Source organism: Ictalurus punctatus, chromosome 18 (assembly GCF_001660625.3).
Source record: "Ictalurus punctatus breed USDA103 chromosome 18, Coco_2.0, whole genome shotgun sequence".
In the NCBI taxonomy this organism is placed as follows: domain Eukaryota; kingdom Metazoa; phylum Chordata; class Actinopteri; order Siluriformes; family Ictaluridae; genus Ictalurus; species Ictalurus punctatus.
In genome coordinates this window covers 22,759,178-22,782,549 of record NC_030433.2, presented here as the reverse complement: position 1 = coordinate 22,782,549, position 23,372 = coordinate 22,759,178, and the positions used below count along the sequence as shown (strand labels likewise).

General features: G+C 46.0%; 1 protein-coding gene across 1 annotated transcript; it reads right to left on the bottom strand.

Annotated features, from left to right (window-relative positions):
- Positions 1-1,326: 1,326 nt before the first annotated feature.
- On the bottom strand, positions 1,327-22,327 carry siah2l (seven in absentia homolog 2 (Drosophila)-like). The gene is made up of 2 exons (XM_017492473.3): positions 21,696-22,327; positions 1,327-2,668 (listed from the first exon to the last, which is right to left on the bottom strand). The coding sequence occupies exons 1-2, from the start codon at positions 22,173-22,175 to the stop codon at positions 2,117-2,119; spliced, it is 1,032 nt and encodes a 343-aa protein (XP_017347962.1). The 5' UTR covers positions 22,176-22,327; the 3' UTR covers positions 1,327-2,116.
- Between the last annotated feature and the right edge of the window lie 1,045 nt (positions 22,328-23,372).

Sequence of the window (23,372 nt, the reverse complement as noted above, 5' to 3'; positions counted from 1 at the left end):
AATTAGAAAGCAGTTGATTTCATGTTAAAATGTTCTGAATTTAAAAAAAAAAAAAAAAAAAAAAAAAAAAAAAAAAAAAACACAACTAGACATTCTAATGAAATATTTAACATCGGCATTCGTTAGAACTAATATCACCACAACTGATTCTTTTTTCGCTTTTTCAGCGTCACTTATTTAAACGTTAAATAATCGCCATGGAGGATCTTGTATCTCGGAAACACCTTCGCGTATCGCAGCGATATTTCCGTCACGTCCACCACCTTTAACTTTCATTTATTTATTTATTTAAACGGATCCGATACGCAGGAAATTCGTCGGCAGAGGACATTTCGTGTAACTCGGCGTCGCTGCGGGTTTCGCGGACGTCCGGAACGCCGCTCCGACCCTCTATTAACCGTGGTTCTAGATTAGGACATCGGGTTGCCATGACAACTCTGTGATTAAAAAAAAAAATTGTACGGGGGGGGAGGGACTCGATAAAAAATAGACCTTACACGACGTACAAAGTCCGCAAATACAACCGATGACACCAAATAAACACAACCGGATGCGGTTCCGGAAGAAACGCTCAAAGATCGACGTTTACATATTTAAATAAGTGCGACAGAAAGAGAAGGATGAGGTTTGTTTTTTTTGTTTGTTTGTTTGTTCAGTTCAACTGAAGACCACCAGGGTCCTGAGGTCGATGCAGTCCACTTACAGACATGTTTGACATCAGAGGTATTTGTGTAGTGTGTTTTGTTTAAGCTAGGCTACTGCTATGGAGTACTGGAGGTTTTTCATAAAAGCATATTTCCCATAATGCCATTATTTATGAATAAGGCTCTTTAAATGACAGAGTCCCGGATTACAGACCTGAAATTCTGCAGGAGCCCTGAATGGTTCGGGTTGTATACAAGTAAGGCGCTGCAAGGTTGATTTACCTTGAGAAGAAGAAGAAGAAAGAAAAAAAAAAGTGTCCCAAATAATCTCTCGTCGTTGCAGTTTAAAAAGCCGGAGCAGTAATCGAGCGAGACTAAACAACCCGTTTAAAAGAGACGCGACAACAACACGCAGCAAATAACAAAAAATAAATCGTGTGTGGATATTTACAAACCGCGTTATCGTGATCATTTAGAAGAAAAAAGAAAAAAAAAAAAACAAACAAACAGGCGATCCCGAAACCTTGAACCGCTCCGAGAGCGGTTAGCGGTTAGCTGATGCTCATTTATCCTAGCATGCAGGCTCGTATCGTTTACATGCAGTCATCAGGAACCGGATTACGAACGCTACGAGTACCAGAGTACCACGGTTCGAAGACATTCAAGTATCAAGATTCAAACATATAGTATATGAGGATATTTATTTCAGTGATGTGGCGAAAAGGTTCGAGACACACTATTAATTTCACTTGATTAATGATGGAAACCTTGGCTCCGGTTTGGAGGAAGGGTCTGCTTCGTGACTGTCGAGAAATCTTTTTTTATACCAAGTTCCACCGAGACGTCGTTCACACCAGGTGAAGTTTCCATGATGATTGGTGGTGGTGGTGGTGGTGCGAGAAATGATGAACATGTATAAACACAACTAAAACAGATGAATATGCAAGAAGTCATGCATTTGCCTGACAGACCTGGTGGCTCACAGGAGAAGTCAAGCTGCAAGTTTGACTTTATTTCCACCATGTACACCATATTGTTAGTGGGAGCTGCACACTCTTAGCATCTACACAGTCACGATTCGATTTGGGAAGTCAGTGCAAAAATTTTCATGTCACACGTTTGTTGTGTGAAGCAGCCGTGCTATGATTTTCGCAAAAAAAAAAAATGTAAAAAAACAAACAAACAACAACAAAAAAGGGGGGGGGGGGGGCAGATAGGCGCATCGTCAGGCCCGCCTCCAGCCGCTGGACCGTAAGCGTTTGGAGTCTTGGCTGCGGACGTCCCGTTGTAGACAGGCCCACGTGCCATACTTTAACAGACCGAAGCTGTTTGTGCGCCAACTTGCGAGGAATAATTCTTGAAAAGCCACACGTACACATCTCCCAACCGGTCATCCTTCCCAATCGACCCCCCCCCCCCACCCCACCCTGTCAAGGTACAACAGTCAATCCCTGGGAGTCTGTACCGTCACGTCAGCACATGGAAATGGTCACGTTGATGCCCAGGTTGCCGTTGTCGGCGAACAGGTGGGCGATGGAGGTGTCGAAGACGAGGCAGTCGCTGTTCATGATCGCCGCGGCTACGCCGTCGTGGATGGAGCGCGGCGTGGCTTCCCACGTGAGCCGCCTGCGGTTGCCGTTCAGTTCGAGACGGTAGGCAAAGTTCTCGGCCTGTTTGCGAGTTCCGATGAGGAGCACGATCGCGAAGAACTGCTGGTGGCCTTCGTACTTCTCCTGCTTCTCCAGCACCAGCATGAAATGGTGGCCGAAGCAGGACTGCATCATGACCCAGTCCACTGCACCGGGCAGGTTGATGTCTGTTGCCAGGAAGACGATGTCCTCGCCTTGCAGCGTGGTGATGGATTTGTGGGCGTGCATGAGGTGAGGCATGACCGCTTCCAGGGAGCCCTGCCATTTGCAAGAAGCGCCCGGGCAGGGGCAGGTGTACGGGCGGAACTCGCAAACCTCCTCGTGCTCCGGCTTCTCGCTGTGGTGCAGCGACAGCAGGCAACCCGCCGAGGCATACTGCAGAGAGGGAGAGAAGAAGAAAGCAAATAAGAACTGAGAAGACACGTTTTACGTACGTACGCATAGGTTTAGGCGAGATGGCTGCTGCACGGACCCTGCTGTATTTTGGAGGGTCAGAAATGAAAGCCTTGCCTTTGTATAGTGCAATGCCAGCATGAACACTAGGGCAGTGTGGAACTGTATCCAAAACTGACTAAACAAACTAGTGATTCGTCTCAAATCTCATATCTGTGCTCTATTCTCGACGGTCATCGAGTACAGCCAAGCGCTTTTCCTATTAAAGTTAAAAGTTAGTGTTTGAATTTTAACGACCTCTCATGTAGCCTTCAAAACCCGCTCAAAAGTCTGACTTGCGAAACCAATCTTCTGGATATTCTACCGGAGATAGATAAATAAAAATGTAAAAAATACTTTCAAACGCGACGGCGATCATGACGACGGCGGAAATCGTCCGGGAGCAACGGAGCTTGTCCGTGTGTCTATCGTCACGGGGAAGCCTGACCAACAGGCACGTTTTGGCGTTCTAGTGCCGCTACTTCCGCACGGAGCTGCACCGAGCTGGATGATAGATCAGACGGAATAATTTAGAAAATGGCAACGCAACGAGGAAGGGTAGGATCGGAGCCGGGGTGTCTCGAGGGCAGAGGAAGATGAGGGCAGAACAAAGGAGGGAGAAAAAGAAAGAAAGAAAGAAAGGGAGGTGCAATGTTGAGATGAAGAAACTGGAGGGGCAAAGCGAGGGGAAGATGAAGGATACAGGTTACAACCGGTGCCCGGGGAACCGAGAGGGAAGACGAGTCCATAAATGAATTAGTTACAGTGCCAGTATCACTGAGTTCATGTCTGCTACATCCTACACCACATCCGAGCCTTCCTCTGAACTGGGTCATGAAAGGTCAGCTCCTAATTCTCAAAAATGTGGATGACAGGAAGCACTGTTGGGAAATACGAGTGGGATGGACCGCCTGAAAATGGATTACTCTGGTGCGTAGTAAGGCTCTTTCCTTGATCATTAACTCAGGAAGGACCAAGGTGAAGGTCGAATATGAACATCGCGCTGCTTTTAATGGAAATGCAAGCACTGCAATTCCTGACACTCCCCAAAGTCACGGTGCACGTTACAGGCAACAAACACCAGGGGATTGGACTCGAGCATCAACATAAAGGGTGCAAATCCTGCAAGAACCCGATAACCGGATCTTTTTCCAGGAATTTCATCAGCTTAGCACGCTCGCAAGAAATGAGCTTTTGTTCACTGGGTTTAGTACACGCTATTAAAAAAAAGAAAAAAGTGGGACCACAGAATCCAGAGGACAAAGACGGATAACGGAGCTTAAAGAAAACTGGGTGATGAATAGCAGACGTCACTAGATCAGGGGTGTCTGATATTATCTGGAAAGGGCCGGTGTGGGTGCGGGTTTTCATTCCAACCAATCAGGAGCCACACCTGACTCCACCTGTTTAAATCAGCTGATCTTGCCTTTCAATAGACTCGGCTGTGGCTTCTGATTGGTTGGAATTTCCACCTGAGTGAGCTCGCAAAAAAAAAAAAAAAAAAAAAAAAAAAAAAAAACAAAACACCACAACAATGAAACCGACCCCCGAGTACCTACCAAATCTGGACACCTGACCCTCACACTCCACACCCATGTGTGGTTCTCCTCCAAACTGTTAGCACAAAAGTTGAAGCCCACCATTGTTTTTAATGTTTTCATACGCCGTAGCTTTACAATTTCCCCCAAGAACCAAGACGCCCAAACCTGTTCCAGCATGAAGTCATGGTTTGCCAAGGTTGGACTAGAAGAACTCGAGTGTCCTGCACAGAGCCTTGACCTCAACCCCACTGAACACCTTTGGGATGAGCTGGAACACCGTCTCTATGATCGACAGTATCTACCGAGGAGCTCCCAGAGACTGCCCCACCACTTTGAGAACACCTCGTCCGTTACGAAGTGGCCGGGGAACAAAAGAACGTTCTATCTTATACCTTGCAGGGTGCCTGTTTTGTGACTCTAATTGACTTTCATTAGTACCTGGCAGACATCCAAACGCCCTGGAAGTCAAGTCATCTCTCTAATCCTTTCTGGATTCCCTCAACTTGTCCATTCGGACTCGAAGAATCTGAAGACGTCTTGGGGGTAAAAGTCATTCTGGGAGCAAAGTCATTTCCACCGTTGGCCGGTTATCCTCTTATCTTTCTTTTTAATTAGAGGGAGACAGGATTTTGTGCAGTAATCCTGCAAGCAGTGTGCTGGTGATAAACCCTCCCCCCTCTCGCTTACTTGAGCTGAGGATGAGATGATAAGAACGACAGGAATTAGCTCCTGTATCTGGAATGTAAAGTGCGAGAGGTGCTCACTTGTTGTGGAATGGGTTCGTAAAAGGTTCTTAATAATTCCATCACTGCTTATTTATTAAAAAGAAAAAACAAACAAGAAGCCAGACCCCCTGCAGACCAGGTGGTCAGACCCCCTGCAGACCAGGTGGTCAGACCACCTGCACGTAGCCGGTTCAGGTGGCTAGCCAGGTAAGTTTCAGTTTAGTTTGTCTGGGTTTTTCGGTACCATGAAAGTGGCTCGGTGTTCATCGCCGTAGTAACTTAAGCTTCATGGCCACCCTGCTCCGGGGCGGGTTGTGTTCTGGGTACGAGAACTCAAACCCAACCCGGACCAATCAAAGCCTGACTGGATCGGTTTGGTTTGGTTTTCTCAACTCGAAACTAATCCCGTAACCCCGAGTTTGTTCGACTAGATTCGTGGTACAGGCCCCAATCCGATCAATCTCGCATCACTAAAAACAGAAAGCATCGCCGCCGGACGTTGTAGCCGTCCCAAACCCCCTCTTCTCTCCAACTTGAGCTTCCTTCTAGCACTTTTATTTTAATTAAGACAGTGCCCGGGGCTCCGGGAGGCCTCGCTTGGCATTCGGTTTCCTGTACAGCCCGACTCTCTGCCAGACTCGCCTTGTGAAGTCTGCGAGCTTGGCTACTAAATTATTGACACGTTTCCGCATTTAAGTTGCAAATCACGTCCCATGAGGTCGGCTAAACAGCGACGCTGTGTTCAGAGGTCAAACGTGTTTCTTAATGGAAACCATATTCAAAACAGGGCGTAGATTCCATCTCGGTTGCAGGACGTTAAATATATTCTACACTGTAGGTGTTCCATCGTTCATCTCTCTCTCTCGCGCGCACTCACTCTCTCTCTCTCTCTCTCTCTCGTGATGTTTGTTAAAATCCAAAAGAAATCCAAAGTTGCTTAAAAAAGCGAAATGATTTTGGTCGTTTCTTCCTCAACTGCTCCGTGCCACAGCGGAGTAAACGCTTCACTTCAAAACCCCCGCTTTAAAACTGCGCTGAAAACTAGTTCACTTTCCTGAATTATTTATTTGAAAAGGTCAGCGTTCATTCCTTTCCTTCGTTTCTTACTTGCCTTCCCTTTTTTCCTCCTCTCTGTCATTTTTTCCCCTCTTTCCTTTCCTTCGTTCCAGTCTTTTCTTTTCCTTCCTTTACTTCATTTCCTTCCATTCTTTCCTTACTTCCCTTCTTTTTCCTTTCTTCCTTCCTTGCCAGCGTTCCCCCCTTCCATTTTTTCCTCCCTCATTCCTTGTCTCTTTTCCTTCCCTTCTTTTGTATTTTCTTCCTTCCTCCTTGCCTTCCATTTTTTCCTTCCTTTTCCTACGTCCCTTCATTTTTTTCCCCCTTTAATTGTCCTTCCTTTATTCCCTTCCATTTTCTTCCTGCCCTTCCTTTCTTCATTCCTTCTGTTCTTTTCCTTCCTTTCCTTCCTTTCCCTCCATTCTTTCCTTCCTTTAATTTCCCAGTTTCTCTCTTCCTTCCTTTTATTCGTCCTTCCTTTGTTCTATTCCATCCTTCCTTCCCTGCCTGCTTTTTTTCTTTCATCTTACTTCCACTTTCCTTGCTTCTTTTCCTTCCCTTCTTTATTACTTTCTTCCTTACTTTGTATCCTTCTCCCTTGCCTTCCATTTTTACTTCCTTTCTACCCATTCTTCACTTACTTCCCTTCGTCCTTCCTTTATTCCCCTTCATTCTTTTCTTCCTTCAATTCCGTTTCTTTCTTCCTTCCCTTCATCCTTCCTTTGTTCAATTCCGTTCTTTTCTACCTTTCCTTTATCCTTCCCTTGATCCGTTATTTTCCCTCCTTCCTTCCCTTCCTGTATTCCTTTCCTCTCTTCAATCCTTTGTTTCCTTCCTTCCGGTCCTCTTTCCTCTCCTTCATTTGTTCTCGACCATTCTTTTCTTCGTTTCTTTTGTCCTTCCTTCGTTCCCGTTCTTGTCTTCCTTCATACGTTTCCTTTTTTCACATCTGATTGACAGTTTAATATAAATCTTTGTCGTCATGTACAGCGCTGAGCGACAACACGACCTGCGCTCTCCGTCAAGTGTCACTAAGGCATCGGCTGAAAAGAACCGAGAGTGTGGACTCGGGACCCGTGAGAGAAAACCCGAAACAGCCACAATGCCATTATTACAGTCACCTCCTCACTGAGAGCGAGAGCGAGAGAGAGAGAGCGCGAGAGAGCGAGAGAGAGCATGCGAGAGAGAGAGAGAGTGCGCACTATCAGCAGGATCGTCCTATCAAAAACACACACAGAACAGTGCGCAGGTCCACCACGCGACGGGAATCCGATTCCCCCAATCAGTAGCGGGACATGGCGGGGGGGCGAGACGGGGCCCTCTCCTCAGGGGAGCGCTAGCTAATCTGGAATCAATAGCAATCTGGATAAAAGTTTCAGAGCCGACTTAATCAGGTTAGAAGGGCTGGACGGACGCGGAATCCAAGCGCGCTCTTGCGCGGTTAGACTTCCATCGTGGCACGGTTTCTCATAAACGTGATCAAAAGCCACAGAGCACGGTACACGATACGCGGGAAGGTTGTTAAAACGCGGCGTTCCGAGTCAAAACGCCGAACGTTCATGACCCGACGGCGCTCGTATCGAACGCGTGGGATCATTTCGCTTTATGACACGGCGGTTTCTTTTACGGACGGGAGCCCGGTGTTCTCCTTTGGACGAACATTTAAATGATAGCTAATTAGCGAAGCTTTTCCTTTCCGATAACGACACAGGAAGCTTGACTATCGGACGGTATCGCCGCCTGTCCGATATTCAATTCTTTAAAAAAAATAAATCACTTAAAAAAAAAAAAAAAAAACAAGGTTTAAAGTGATTTTTTTTTTTTTTAATAACAAATGTGTACTTACATACACATCTCACACAACACACAGCTCCTGCACAAAAATCTAATAAAGTCAAATTTATTTCCCCTCCATCTGAAGAAATGAAAATAGAAGCAGAAGTATATAGCATAACAACAACATATATAGGCACGTATCAGAAATAGTTTAATGATCAAATACAATTTCATCAACAATAGTAATAATAGTAATAATAATAATAATAATAATAAAAAAAGAATTGTACCGAGTTACACCAACGTACATCATAAAATCTGATCAAATCTAAACTCGTCGTTCTTTCCGGCGAGGAAAGACGTGGACTCGAACGCTGCGAAAATCCCGAAGCTCCGAGGAAAAACTCGCCCCGGAGTCGCGTGAATTTAAACGTTACGAGCTGCGACTAATATTCAGCGTCTCCATCACGTAAGAAGTTAAACAAGTCTGTAGTCGCACCCAATCGCGCGACGTCACCGGGCTTCGTATTGTACTTCCGCGTATCCTCCGTGAATCGACACGTGAATCGAGTCTGTTCACAATGCAGAAGGCTTCGTGGTAATCCTCGAGCGATAGAGAAGGACTATTTAAAATAAATTAATTAATTAATTTAAAAAGTATCGGATTCGGATCGGATTAATAGAAAGGTCGATTTATTCTAAAGCGCTGCCTTTTAAACGGGTTTGTTTAGGGACGGTGCCGATCTGAGACCGAGCAAAAATGACTCGCTCATTTTAAATGGTGGATCGAATATCGGAGAGAGAAAGCAGATCAGATATCAGATCCTGTAACAAATGACAAAGATCGGAATTCAATTTGGGGAACAAAAACAAAAAAAAAATAAAAAATAGGAACAGAAGACTGGACTGGATTTTCCTTTTTGTTAGGATTGATCTGGTTACGTGTTTACGTTCTAGTTTATTCTATTTACGAGGCAAATGATTTTCGAGTCAAAGTTTAATCATAAAGCTTTTTTTTCTTTTTTTTCCTTTTCAGAAAACGATATCAGATATCGGCTGAAACTCAAGGTATCGAGGTCTCTAGCTTCATTCCAAGTTACGCCAGGCAACACAATCACAACATTACTGAAAGTCCAAACCACAAAAAAAAAAAAAGGACAAGGATGTTAAAGAAAATTAAACCGCGATCGGACGTGCTTACATTATTTATTTATTTATTTATTTATTTAACAGGAACATGACAAATATTCATAACAGTGACGGGTTCTGAACACGAGTGATATTTTTAACAGTATTCAAAGCCCAGGTGATCGAGGCAGCACGGAACAACAACACTAAGCCCGACTGTGGAGCGCGTGTATGATGAAACGCTCCGAGGGACGGCGCTTCCTCGGGGACCGTACTCACCTCGCGCTCGGGCAGCGGTTTGGTGGGACACACGGGACGGCTGGAGCTCGGGGCGCACACGCCGCGCTGATGATGATGATGCCAACCGAGCAAGCAACGCCACTGAGAGAGCTCCTTCAGGAGCGGGAGGCAGGAGGCCGGACACAGCATCATCTCACTCTCTCTCTCACACACACACACGCACACACACACACGAGCACGCGCTACTGTAAATCTCACACACTGAGCTCAAGTGACCCGAATGATCTGCTGGAAATCGGCGTGGTAAAAAACTGACAATCCGAAGAAAACACTCGGGAGCCTCAGCTGTTCGGAAAAGCAATCGAAAGACACCACACTCACCTAAACAAAGCGTTGCCCTGTGTGTGTGTGTGTGTGTGTGTGCACACCTCTCTCTCTCTCTCTCTCTCTAAGAGAGAAGTAAGTAATTACGCCGTTTGCTCTCCTTGTTTACTCTCCCTTCTGACAAAGATGTATTGTGTCCTGCAACGGAGAGGACATCTGTTTCTCCTCTACTGCCAAAACATGGAGCACGCGGACAGTCATTAGAGAGACGTGGCTGCAGTTCTCTCACTCTCTCACACACACACACACACACACACACACACAAATTGAGTGCGGGCCGTCACCAAAGTAAGCCAATCAATTTGTCAACCCGACAGAAAAAACCTATCATCAAGCTGAGAGAGTATGCACTGAAACACCTCACACACACACACACACACACACACACACACACACACACAGAACAGATCAACAATTTCAACCTGTACACCTACTGAGGCAAGAATTTTAACAACCTGCTACTATTCCACCGAACAAATAAATTAAACACACACACACACTTCACAAAAACCCCCAAATGCTGACAAGAAGCAACAGCCTCTCTCTGTGTGTGTGTGTGTGTGCGCGCAGCTACACTCGAGCGCGATACGACACGGCCGTCTATTCCGGATAAACACGCGTTCGCTCGGCTATCGTTCCTCTCTCGCTCGGTTTCTCCTCGTCGCGCGGCTCGAGTGAGACGATTCAACGGAGAAGAAAAACATCCCGGACTGCAGCACTGGCAGAACGCTCGCACGAGAGGGGAGGGGGCGAGGAGGAGGAGGAGGAGGAGGAGAGCTGTGTGTGTGCGCGTGTGTGCGCGTGTGTGCGCGTGTGCGTGTGTGCACGTCTCAGCAAGTGGTTCCCTCACCAACCCTGTTTTGCTTCCTCTCGTCTGCGGCTATATAGGGAGCCGAACCTATCGGTCGTGTACGTTTCTATTTTTAAACCCGTTTGAATCGTTCGAGGTACTGACACCAAGATCCTAAATCTGGGAAAAGAATTCAATAATTGCTCGTCAATTTTACATTAATTATTATATTCCTTTAAAAAAAATTATTTATTTATTTATTTTTTATAAACGACTCATATCTAGGCAAAACTCCATGATCGTCCAATGAAATGCACTCTGGAGCCGTATGTCCCGCCCCCCCGGAGGCGGGTCTTGCTCTATAGTGGTAGCTTGTTTGTTAGCGGTAAACGGGGTTCGCCGGTGTGTTTCAGGCTCCGTGTCGGAAGATTTTTATTTTTTTTTTAAATTTAAACAATTGGAGTATGTATTTGGAGGAAGATCACGTGAAACCTTTTACGTTCGGAAACGTTTTACGCACGTGAGGCTCTCCGGTGCTGGACGCGAGAACGTCTCCATCCTGTCAGGGAATCTCCATCAGTAAAGTCTGGATACTTAGCTAGCTTACTGTCAGGTTTGGGGGGGGCGGGGTAGTTATCTCGAACGCTGTTGGCTGGTGTGGAAGCCAGTCGAGCGCTTCGAAGCGACGTCACGTGACACGACGCCACTTCCTGTAATAGGAAATACAGAATCGAATCCCAGCCAAGAAGCCGTTTGGAAGGAGCGTCATCAGCGTGGGCGTGCCCTTCTAAACTCTACACTTTGCCTTTGCTTTCACCCTTTCACTTCTTTTCGTCCTTTATCCTTTCCGCGCCGCTCCGTCCTCTGGCAATGAGCTTTCCCAGAAATCTGCCATCATCTTTCATCTCAGCTCAGTGCTGCAGCTGAGGACGAGAGATCACGCAACGCGTGCCAGAGATGGCTTTTACCTCAGCGATGTACACTGTGACTCCTGCTGCATTGTAAACAGCCAAACCAACCCTGCTGTGTTCTCCCCACACACACACACACACACACACACACACACACACACACACACACCTCTTGGCTTCCCTGTGGTAGAAAAGGCAATCTATTTTTAGCCGCAGAGCGAGAGTGGCAGCCCAATCACGAGGTTACAATTAAAGGGGCTACGCTGGCACTCACCGTCGCTCTCACACACACACACACACACGTGAGGCGTGGGGGTGTGTACCTCAATCCAGACAGCCTGTGGGTTTCAATTAGGACGCTCTTAATGAGAGATGAAAGACGCACTGGGGAAAAAGATGGAACGGCGAATCAGGACGCGGACGTTATTAAGTGCTGACGTCTGCCTCGTTTACGCTCCGTTACCGAGAAGGAACGACGCTTCGGCTCAAAACTTAACGGCTCCCGATTCGGCGGGACGGCGCATTTGACCTTTTCGACGTTGCGATTCCGTCCAGATCCGGTGACGTCTGCTCGGACGAGCAGCGTCCAGGCTTTTCTCCAATAAAGCAAGAGGCGGGTCAACCGACACATCAAAACTCTCCGATATTAACCATAAGCCCCGCCCCCGCCCCCTCCCCCGATCTCTCCTGCTTCGTCGTGGTAAACCGAGCACGTGTCGAGTTCGTGGACACGAGATAAATAAATCTATTAACGTACGTTCGACTCGGCTGACGTACGATACAGGAAGTATGCTCTTAAAACGCTTAGTGCAGCAGATCAGGCATGTGGACAGCGCCACCAAGCAGTTCCCGACCTCACAGCTGGTAATATTACTATACCTCCCCTACGCTCCTTAAACCTGAAATGGTGGTTTTCCCGTTTTGTTTTTTTAGTTCCCCCAAGCCTGATTCCTACCACATTTTTCAGTTCCCCCGATCGACATGCCGTCCTTTTATAATAAAGGAATAAGTCGATTTTAAACCCCTCCCTCTAACCCAGAGACAAACGCACAAATGTATACCGAGAGCTGCATATTTCATACGGCGCTCCGGGCGCGATCGATACCTGAAAGCAATCTAAAGTGCAGACGTTATCATCCGGCTTCCGGGCAGCGCCGACTTCTGCCTGTAACGCACCTCAACCAGAAGCAGCCGGCTGTCAATCACATCACATCGCATCACCACCCACTACAAGGACTTCTCTAGGAGACGGGAAGAGACGGGCAGCTTGCCAACACACACTCTCAAAACACACACACACACACACACACACACGGCTAAACATGCAGATATGCACACACGTTCGGAAATTGTTTTCTCCACCCACACCCTCTTAATCTTCAAGTGGAGCAGATGGGGTTTTTTTTTGGGGGGTGGGGGTAATGAATTAAAAATACAATGGAAATAAAAGTAGGGGCACATCCAAGATTCGGTTACCGTCACCAAAAACCCCCTAGAGACTTTGTACACCGTTCTCACAATCTTCCTGAAACCGTTCATCCCACTCGCTATTCATTAAACACTTTCACACAGGAGGCACAAGACCAACACGAAACCCTTCAAAAGAAGACGAGGGTGGAAGAGGAGTCGGGTTTTTTCCCTCTCTCTCCACCACTGCGTACGAGCGGCACATGGTAAAAAATTCTGCATTTGCTGCAGTGGCATGGGGAGGGGAGGGGACGGAGGGGGACGTTGGCTTAGCGGTCAGCACGTTTGCCTCGGTCGGGGGTGCGAGTCCCGCCTCCGCACCACGTGCATGGAGCTCGCGTGTTCTTCCCATGCTTCCGGGTGTCCTCGAGGTACTCCGGTTTCCTCCCCCCGGACCAAAAGTCATGTGTTGTAGTCTGACCGTCATGTCTAAATTGTCTGTAGTGTGTGAACAGGCGTGCGATTGTGCCCCGTCCCGGGTCCCCCCCCCCCCCCCTAAAAGAAAAACAATAAGGGGAACTTCTACACCGGACGCTCCACATCCTGATTCACCATGACGTGGAGACTTATTTTTTTTGCTCGTTAGATGTTTATTTAAAATCTATGGAAGGAGTCTCCGATGTCGGCGCTTTGTACAAGTCCCTGTACAGGAGCTGTTACTATAGCAACAACAACATATCGGAACGAGGGCATTAATATAAACCCGTTGTTCATGTTACATCCGGAGCTACCCGTACCGTTATACGGAAATATTCCCTGATCGGAAATGCAATCGCGGTGTGAATATAAAAAAAAATAAAATAAATTCTCTCACACACACACACACACACAAAGATACACACATGTATCTTTATATGTAAACATTCCCAAATCCAATCCCAATCTTTTTCGTTTGTTAAACGATCTGATCGAATTGGTTCTTTTTTCTTCCCCCACTCGGATATCAGTTCCGCCATTTTATCCGTCTAAATCCCACCGAGACCTCCCTCCGAGTGCCTCACAGCGTTCGGTCCGACCGCCAACATCATCATCGTTAACGTCGTTCTCCACGCGAGACGCCAGAACACGGCCGGATCGCGCTTTTATCCGATCGAACCCCGTCGTGACTAACTGCGTCTCGCCTTCCGGGCCGCTCTCTCGGGAACCGCGGAGAGCCGTAATCGTCCCCGATTTCTGCCTCCAGCTGCGCTTTCGCCGTTTCAGCCTCCATCACTCAAAAGGAAGATTAGAAAGATCCTTTAACACAACAGGCTGCGGGCCGAGGCGCAGCTGGTCCGGGACGATTGAGAGAAAGACAAAAGAGAGAGAGAGAGACAATTGACCGGGGCCATTAATCCGAATCGGCTTCCCTTCGAGCTTCTCGTCCATTATTTAAACTCTGATCTGTGCACCAAGTGGAAGAGGTAAGATATAGAGAAGTCACTGAGGGAATACCTGAGCCACCAAAGAGTGGAAACCTATTCATCATGTGCGTTCAAGAAAAAAAAAAAGTGTGTGCGTGTGTGTGTGTGTGTGTGTGTGTGTGTGTGTGTGTGTTAGGGTCAAGATTACATTTACTAAAGTGCAAAAAGCACGAGCAGCATGTGGTGATTTATAGGGCCGGGCGATACGATATAATATCGATACCGTGATAAACCATCATATGGTTTATATTTTATATACACACACACACACACACACACACACACACACACACACAATTCCTTGAATTAATAAATAAATAAATAAATAAATAAATAAATAAATAAATAAATGTATTTAATTATAAATTGACTGGAAGCAGTTGATTTAACGTCGGTACTTTTGTTACTGTTTTTGTAAAATAAAATAAAAAATACATAAATTAAAAAAATCATCTGTTTCAGTGTAATTTTAAAATAATAATAATAATAATAATAATAGTTTTGTACGCATTAGGTGCACGCAAAGATCACGTGAACGTATCCCCACGATGTTGTAAGACATTTCTATGGTAAGATATGATAATCGATCATAACATGCAGGTTATGCAAAACAGCCATTTTGCATTTTAAATAAATAAATAAATAAATAAATATATAAATAAATACGTATTTCTCCACTAAGAAAGCTGAAACAAAAAATATTTTAAAAATTATTTTAATTCGAAAGACTCAAAAAACAACAGCTATGTAAAGTGCACACGGTGACGGCTACGATATCGCATCACAGAAAAGTGATAATATTCCAATATGGATAGATATCGATCCATCTATCCATCCCTCTCTCATGACGTCACCCAGCCCTACTCCACTCACTAACTGCTTTAACCACTCGAGACTAAACGCTTCGTTACTGCCATTTAGCCGAGGCGATTAATTAGCTGCTCTGGCTGCAGCGACTGGAGTGTTGAAAACCTCGCGGCCTTTTCCAGGCTCGTTCCTTTCGGCTCTGGAGGAGAAAGGAGCTGCTGGAACACACGGTGCTGACGTAGAGGAACGTGAAGAGGCAGCGTAAACCGGTCTGCACAATATCGCTGCGAAACGTGCTCGCCTTCATCGTTAGTGTATAGCACGGAAGAGTTATGAATCAGTGCACTATGGAAGCGCACACACACACACACACACACACACACACACACACACACACACACACACACACACACACACACACGATGCAGTGCTGTAGGTCAATACAGTTTTCCACACAATGCTGCAATCTGCTCAGTACACAGTCAGGATAAACAAGGTCACCCTGTGGTGGCGGTGGTAATGATGGTGGCGGTGATGGTAATGATGGTGGTGATGGTAATGATGGTGGCGGTGGTGATGGTAGTGATGGTGGTGGTGGTAGTGATGGTGGCAGTGATGGTAATGATGGTAGTGATAGTGGCAGTAATGATGGTGGTGATGGTGATGGTAATGATGGTGGCGGTGGTGATGGTAGTGATGGTGGAGGTAATGATGGCAGTGGTGGTGATGGTAGTGATAGTGGCAGTAATGGTGGTGGTGATAGTGGCGGTAATGGTAGTGATAGTGATGGTAGTGATAGTGGTGGTGGCAGTAATGGTAGTGATAGTGGTGGTGATGGTGGCAGTAATGGTAGTGATAGTGGTGGTGATGGTAGTGATAGTGGTGGTGATGGTGGCGGTAATGGTAGTGATAGTGGTGGTGATGGTAGTGATAGTGGTGGTGATGGTAGTGATAGTGGCAGTAATGGTAGTGATAGTGGCGGTGATGGTAATGGTGGTGGTGATGGTGGCGGTAATGGTAGTGATAGTGGTGGTGATGGTAGTGATAGTGGCAGTAATGGTAGTGATAGTGGTGGTGATGGTGACGGTAATGGTAGTGATAGTGGTGGTGATAGTAGTGATAGTGGCAGTAATGGTAGTGATAGTGGTGGTGATGGTGACGGTAATGGTAGTGATAGTGGTGGTGATAGTAGTGATAGTGGCAGTAATGGTAGTGATAGTGGCGGTGATGGTAATGGTGGTGGTGATGGTGGCGGTAATGGTAGTGATAGTGGCAGTAATGGTAGTGATAATGGTGGTAATGGTAGTGATAGTGGTGGTGATGGTAGTGATAGTGGCGGTGATGGTAGTGATAGTGGTGGTGATGGTAGTGATGGTGGTGATGGTAGTGATGGTGGTGGTGATGGTAGTGATGGTGGTAGTGATGGTGGTGGTGATGGTGGTGGTGATGGTGGCGGTGATGGTAGTGATGGTGGCGGTGATGGTGGTAGTGATGGTAGTGATGGTGGTGGTGATGGTAGTGATGGTGGTGGTGGTGATGGTAGTGATGGTGGCGGTGATGGTAGTGATGGTGGTGGTGGTGATGGTAGTGATGGTGGCGGTGATGGTGGTGGTGATGGTAGTGATGGTGGTGGTGATGGTAGTGATGGTGGTGGTGATGGTGGTGGTGATGGTAGTGATGGTGGTGGTGATGGTAGTGATGGTGGTGGTGATGGTAGTGATGATGGTGGTGGTGATGGTAGTGATGGTGGCGGTGATGGTAGTGATGGTGGCGGTGATGGTAATGGTGGTGATGGTAATGGTGGTGGTGATGGTAATGATAGTGGCGGTGATGGTAGTGGTGATGGTAGTGATGGTGGTGGTGATGGTAGTGATGGTGGTGGTGATGGTGGTAGTGATGGTGGTGATGGTAGTGATGATGGTAGTGATGGTGGTGGTGATGGTGGTGGTAGTGATAGTGGCGGTGATTTGAGCAGATGTTTTAGTCACACCATAACAACCCAGATACAGTATCCCCAATACGATACATGATTTTGACTCATTAGGCAACAATTTTATATTTGAAGGACTCGCTCGTTCATCCCAGACCAAAGTGAATCACGTGGACACGCTGAAACCGGAACACACTCACCACACACCTGCGGCCGCACACCAGCGAGCGAGTCGCCCTCCCAGCCACTCATCTGTGAAATTAATTATAGCCGAGGAGAACCCGGAGCTACGCGATATTACGATCGAGGCAGTGTGATTGGGTAAAAGGAATTTGAATAATTCGCAGAGCGCACGGTCTTGAGACGGGCTTTTGATCCAGCTCATGCGTAAAAACATTACAGGTTCTCTCATTAATCCACATGAGCTTGAGGACTGAGTGAAGTGTGTACACCGTACCGGTCCGCGATGGTGTGTGAGCAGGATACACGCTCCCATCCAGGCCTGACTGGAGGGTCCGGCTTTTCAAGCATCATCAAACCTGACTGGTCAGAAGGTGTGTGTTAATCTACCTCGACCAGCAGCTCCGACACTAGTGCTAGTTCGGATTACGTCATCGTTTCCATAGCGACGATTCTTTCGCAAGGCAAACGCTTCACGTAATCTAATAATAAATAAATAAATAAATATAAAAACGGAGAAGCAAAAACATGTTATATATCAAGTAGAAAGAAACACACGACTGTCGACATGAAGTTTCTCTTAGGAGATGTTTATGCAACATTCAGGGAAGGAGTCTCCAGCGTCAGCACTTTTCAACAACGGGAAAGTCTTCAAGGCTTTGCGTCCCCCCCAACACCCCACGTTATCATTGATCATGACACCCAATCATGTTTTATTCCTTACTTATGGTCCTCACTTTCTTCTTTTTTTTAAAGATTATTACACTCGAGCTGCGAAGAAAAACACATTTTGGATGCCATTGTGGAGGTATACCAGTCCGCACAGGACTTAGTACACAGGGTCTTAGGCCCACGTGTAGCTAGAAGTAATCTTTCTGATCACATGGTTACTCTGGATGGACTTTGTTTCATCACGTACAGCAGTTAAAGACCTTGGGGTGATTATTGACTCCAGTCTATCATTTGATGCTCATGTAGATAATATTACTAGGATAGCCTTCTTTCCATCTCAGAAGTATTTCTAAGATAAGAAACATATTGTCACTACATGATGCGGAAATACTAGTTCATGCATTCGTCACCTCTAGATTAGATTACTGTAATGCCTTACTGTCTGGATGTTCCAGTAGGAATATAAATAAGCTCCAATTAGTCCAGAATGCAGCTGCTAGAGTCCTAACTAGAACTAGAAGATACGACCACATCACACCGATATTATCCACACTGCATTGGCTCCCAGTAAAATCTCGCATTAATTATAAAATACTTTTATTAACCTATAAAGCACTAAGTGGTCTCGCGCCACAATATCTAAGCGACCTTTTGGTTTTCTATGATCCGCCACGCCTACTTAGATCAAAAGATGCAGGCTATTTGTTGGTACCTCGAATAGTGAAGGCTACAGCAGGGGGGAGAGCGTTCTCTTATAGAGCCCCACAGTTATGGAACAGTCTTGAAATTAGTGTTCGGGACTCAGACACAGTCTCAGTGTTTAAGTCCAGGCTTAAAGCGTATTTGTTTACTCAAGCGTACCCTGACTAGATTCTGTTCTACTACTTCGCAGTCATAATCTTTTTTCTCCCTCTCTCCTTTCGCCGAGCCCCACATGAATTTATGGATACTAGAGATCCAGATCCTTTCTGCCTTTGGATGGAGCTCAAATCTTCTCTAATTCCAGATTACTGGGACTACGGCTGCTCTTAACACCATACAGACTTCAGATAAATCCATAATGAACTTTTTCACACTATCTGTTGTTACCCAGATGAGGACGGGTTCCCTTCTGAGTCGGGTTCCTCTCAAGGTTTCTTCCTCTTAAAACATCTTAGGGAGTTTTTCCTCGCCACCGTCGCCACTCAGTGGCTCGCTCGGTTGGGATAAATTCGCACCTTTAATATCTGTAGACCGTGTTGATATGTCTGTAAAGCTGCTTTGAGACAATGTCTATTGTAAAAAGCGCTATACAAATAAAATTGAATTGAAAGTTTATCCGGAACATCAATCCAACAGTGTTTTATCGTACCAATCATGGTGGGATAATATTCCCAATCAGCTATTTTACACCATGTCAACATTTTTAATTCATTGTGTTCATACGACAACGCGTCAGCCGAAATCATGTTCTAAATTTCCTCGTAAGAAGAGTTCCGTTTGATGCATAAGCTGCCTATTGTTCCAAGCTACACGTTTTCCCCCCAAAATCAAATTTGTTATGAAATTTCCAGGATCCCCCCGCCTCCCTTTCAGTGGTAGCATCACCATACAGTCAGGTGGTATCCGTATCGACACAACGCCACGCTCCAAACGCACCCCTGCGCATACAAATAAACAGTCGAGACACCGTGGTTTCAAAATCGGGGGCAAATCTGATTTATTTCTTCGATCTGATAATCTTTCAGACCGAGCGCCTGCACTTAGAAAAAGTCCAAATCAAATTTGGTGCTCAGAGTCATTTACTTGACGATCCATCCGTTCGGGTTGCTCCCGATGGTCGCAACGATCTGACGTCAGATCGCAGAAAACCAGCCCTGATGTCACAAACAAACCTTTTATACGTTATACTATAAAGCTCAGTAAGAAGAAGAGGCACCTGGTTATTCCTGGAAGGCAGTCTTATTTTCACAACACACCTCTGAGACGTCAGGGAATAGCGTCAGGGAGGTTTCTAACCAGTGGCACCTCGGGATCGTAGACGTTGATGTAACAGGATGACGTTAATAACATTGTAGCCTCAAACAAAATGAAGTCGAAAGGCTAGCACAGGCTATTGACGTATGCTATAGATTAGAATCTAGTGAATTTTTAAGCGTAATTCCCTAACAGACAGTTAGTCGACGACATACAGTCAGTCAAGGTGTGTTTCCACAGCGTTGCCAGGTTTCATCAAAATTCTGATCAATGGAAAAGGGAGACACATGATCCAGTCCGTAACCGCCCTTTCCCTCTCACAATCTTTGCAATACAGCTTACAATACAAATGGCTTCGTACATCATAGACGCATCGTCTGTATTGCACTTTGACTCTGTTTGCAGAAAAGTAAAACATACAACTTTTTCGGGTTATAAATCAAGAACTTTGTTTTGGTTGCTGTCGAGTATTTTTAATCTGGCTCAGTTGGGAATTAAATAAATTAATTAAAAATTCAACCCGGTCAACCTGGTCCTCAGGCGTCCCGTCCGCTGCTCGTCCTCCACGGAAAATCTTCATAGGTTGAGTATGGGGCAGCGTGACTCCTGTCCCAATGGGCCTCTAAATCCTTAGCGCTTGTTGCATTTCCCATGTTTGACCACTAGGGGCAATAACAACGTAGCTAAATGGGATAGCGACTAAACTGCAGCACGATCCAGAGAGGCGATCGAATCAACCGAACATCTGCGTATATATCCGTCAAAGAGCGACATTATTTATATTTTTTTTTATTTTATTTTCAACAGAATTGACCGTGTATGGAGTTGTGAATTTGCTCAAACTTTCTAACTGTGAGAAAAGTTCTAAGTAAGAATCTTCTTTATTAGACGGCTGTAAGAAAAAGAAACACGACCCACAGGCCGAGTGTCACGATCGGCTTTCACAGAGAGGATACAACTTTAATGCAGAAGTGATGCAATCAGAGACGTTACAACACGGTTACAAAGGAACAACGTCTTCTACGTGACTTTACGACATGCAACACGTAGATACGGTGCGACAGACCGAGATGATGGTTCGTTTCATTTTTGAGCAAAACTACACGTCATGACGCATGTCACGTATCGTAGAAACGCCTTCGTGAAACGTGAGATAATAATTACGTCGTATCTTCCACCTCTAAATCGAGAGATGACGGTTTTAACGCGTCGTTAAAAAAGGTACCAGAAAACAAAAGGACTACCTTTTTTTAAGTGATCAATGCTGATAAATTCATGCACAACACGACCAGGAACGTGAACTAACAAATCTTTAATAACCGGAATATCCGACTCCCCGGTGATACCTGAACCGTCAGGGTTCAACCAATTCTGCACAACAAGATTTCTGCTTTTACGAGCGTCAGAGCACGTGTCTTAAGAAGCTTTAAGAAGCTTAAACCATGGTCGTGATGGAGAAACGTGTCTGTATTATGATCCTGATCTCCCGTAGCTGTGTAGAACTCCTGTCAATACAGGACCGAAACACCGGAAGGGTATCGGATGGGACTTTGAATCAAGTTTTCCGATCTAATCTGCTGATGTATTTCAGGTGTGTGTGTGTGTGTGTGTGTGTGTGTGAGATGTTGAGGGACATGTTGCTTGGAAAGACAACATCATGGTGGTGATGTTCTGACGAATCTGGAAACAGAAGTTGGTGGATCAACAGCATCAGCTGATACCCTGAGCTGGGGTATAATGAAGAAATGGGGAATCAAGGTAACTTTACAGAAAGGTAAAATATGTTGTTCAACGTGTCTCTTGGATCAGGACACACCTGTAGGATCAAACTACTCTCACCTGTAGGAAACACAGGTGCCATGTTTATTAAATACACCGATGCAGGAAGTGAAATATATATATTTTTGGACATGGAGTCAAGTTTTGTTTTACTGTTTGAACTCAGGTCTGGTGAACTCCTTTAGCTCGCATGGTGTAAATAAACATGGAGAAAGTTTCCCTTACCTTACAAGGAAACGGCAGCGTGGACGCGACTTTCTCCATGGCCAGGTTCCTGATGCTCGGGGTGAGCGGCCCGCGGCATGTCGGGCAGCAGCTCAGCTTCTGTCGGCACTGGTTACATACCAGGTGTCCGGCCTGGCACTGCAGGATCGGCGGCAGCACGTAGTCGAAGCACACGGGACACTCAAACAGCGCTGTGAGCTCCGCAGACTGGCCGGCTAGGGCGGAGTGTGGCAAGGCCACGGCAGCCACCGCGGGGACCGAGCCGGCCACTGAGCCCGACACCCCGGCTGCTGCTGCTGCTGCCGCCGCTGCTGCTGCGGCGGCGGCGGCAGCTGCAGCTGCTGCGGCTGCCGCTGCTCCTCCGCCTCCTCCTCCGGCGCCACTACCACCACCACCTCCAGCGCCTCCGTGCTTGTTTCCTCCCGCTTTGCCAGCTCCGAGTCCCCCAGCCGCACCACCCGCTGAGGACGGACGGCTCATGGCGAAGCGGTTAAAAGCTACGAAGCGTTAAAACGGCGAGTTTAACACATAAAAGCGTCGGTAGCGTCCGCACTCTCCCTTCCTACAAGAAGTTCCCCCCCCAAACCCCCGCGGAAACAACATGGCCGCCACGCTTTGAGAATCAGAATCAACGCAATTTGACGCGCTTACTGAATTACGGAAGTGATTTCATCCAATCAGATGAGGTTACGTGCACATACGTACGTACGTACGTACATACCGTACGGTGCGTACGTACGTGTGTTTATGTGTGTTTCTATGTGTGTGTGTATTTATATTTATATATTTATATTTATACACACACACACACACACACAGACACAGACACATATACATATACATATACATATACATATACATATACATATATATATATATATATATACACTTACTTGGGATATGTAGTAGGAAGAAAGTTATTTACTCTTGACCTCTCAGAAGTGCATAGTGAATATGGCCAAAAGTATGTGGACACCTAACCATCACACTCCGCACCACTATGTGGTTATGACACACAAAGTTTGAAACACACAATTGTCCACTGGAACTAAGAAGCCCAAGCCTGTTCCAGCACGACAATGACCCTGTGTACAAAGCAAAGTCCATGAAGACACGTGCTACGTCCTAGTTCGCCCACTTATGCACTAAAAGTAAGTACTTTTTCTTTGTGGAGAAAAAGTACATACTTTTGAGCATGTAGCAAAAAGTAGTATGCAAGTACTGGGACGGGACGAAACGAGATGAGACGAGACGAGACGTACCTTTATTGATACCCCGTAGGGGAAATTCAAACTGACACAGCAGCACAAGTAGGAGGAGTAACATCAAAGAAAGAAAAATAAATTTCCATAAATACCTATACAATAGAAAGTATAGAAACAATAAATCAGATCTGTGTATGTACATACGCTAGAGTTCTATTTGTATACGTACATGCGCAATATCCAAATACATTTATTCATTTAGCAGATGCTTTTAAACAAAGCAAACTTACAAATGAGGAAATACAAGCAAAACAAGATATCCAGCGGAGAACAGTACAAGTAGTGCTACCATGCAAGATTTTAACTGAGTTCTAGAGAAGCAAAGTGCACAGAGTCGAGGTGCGAGAGCCAGTGTAAGGGCAGATTTTACTAACGGAAGAGAATACTGTTGCTCGGTCTCTTCATCTGACCC

What these genes read in the sequence shown, in the direction of transcription:
- siah2l (XM_017492473.3), bottom strand. Translation starts at nt 22,175, where the DNA reads ATGAGCCGTCCGTCCTCAGCGGGTGGTGCGGCTGGGGGACTCGGAGCT. An exon ending in CGCTGCCGTTTCCTTGTAAG is followed by an intron (nt 2,669 to 21,695) that starts GTAAGGGAAACT and finishes CCCTCTCTGCAG; the next exon opens with TATGCCTCGGCGGGTTGCCT.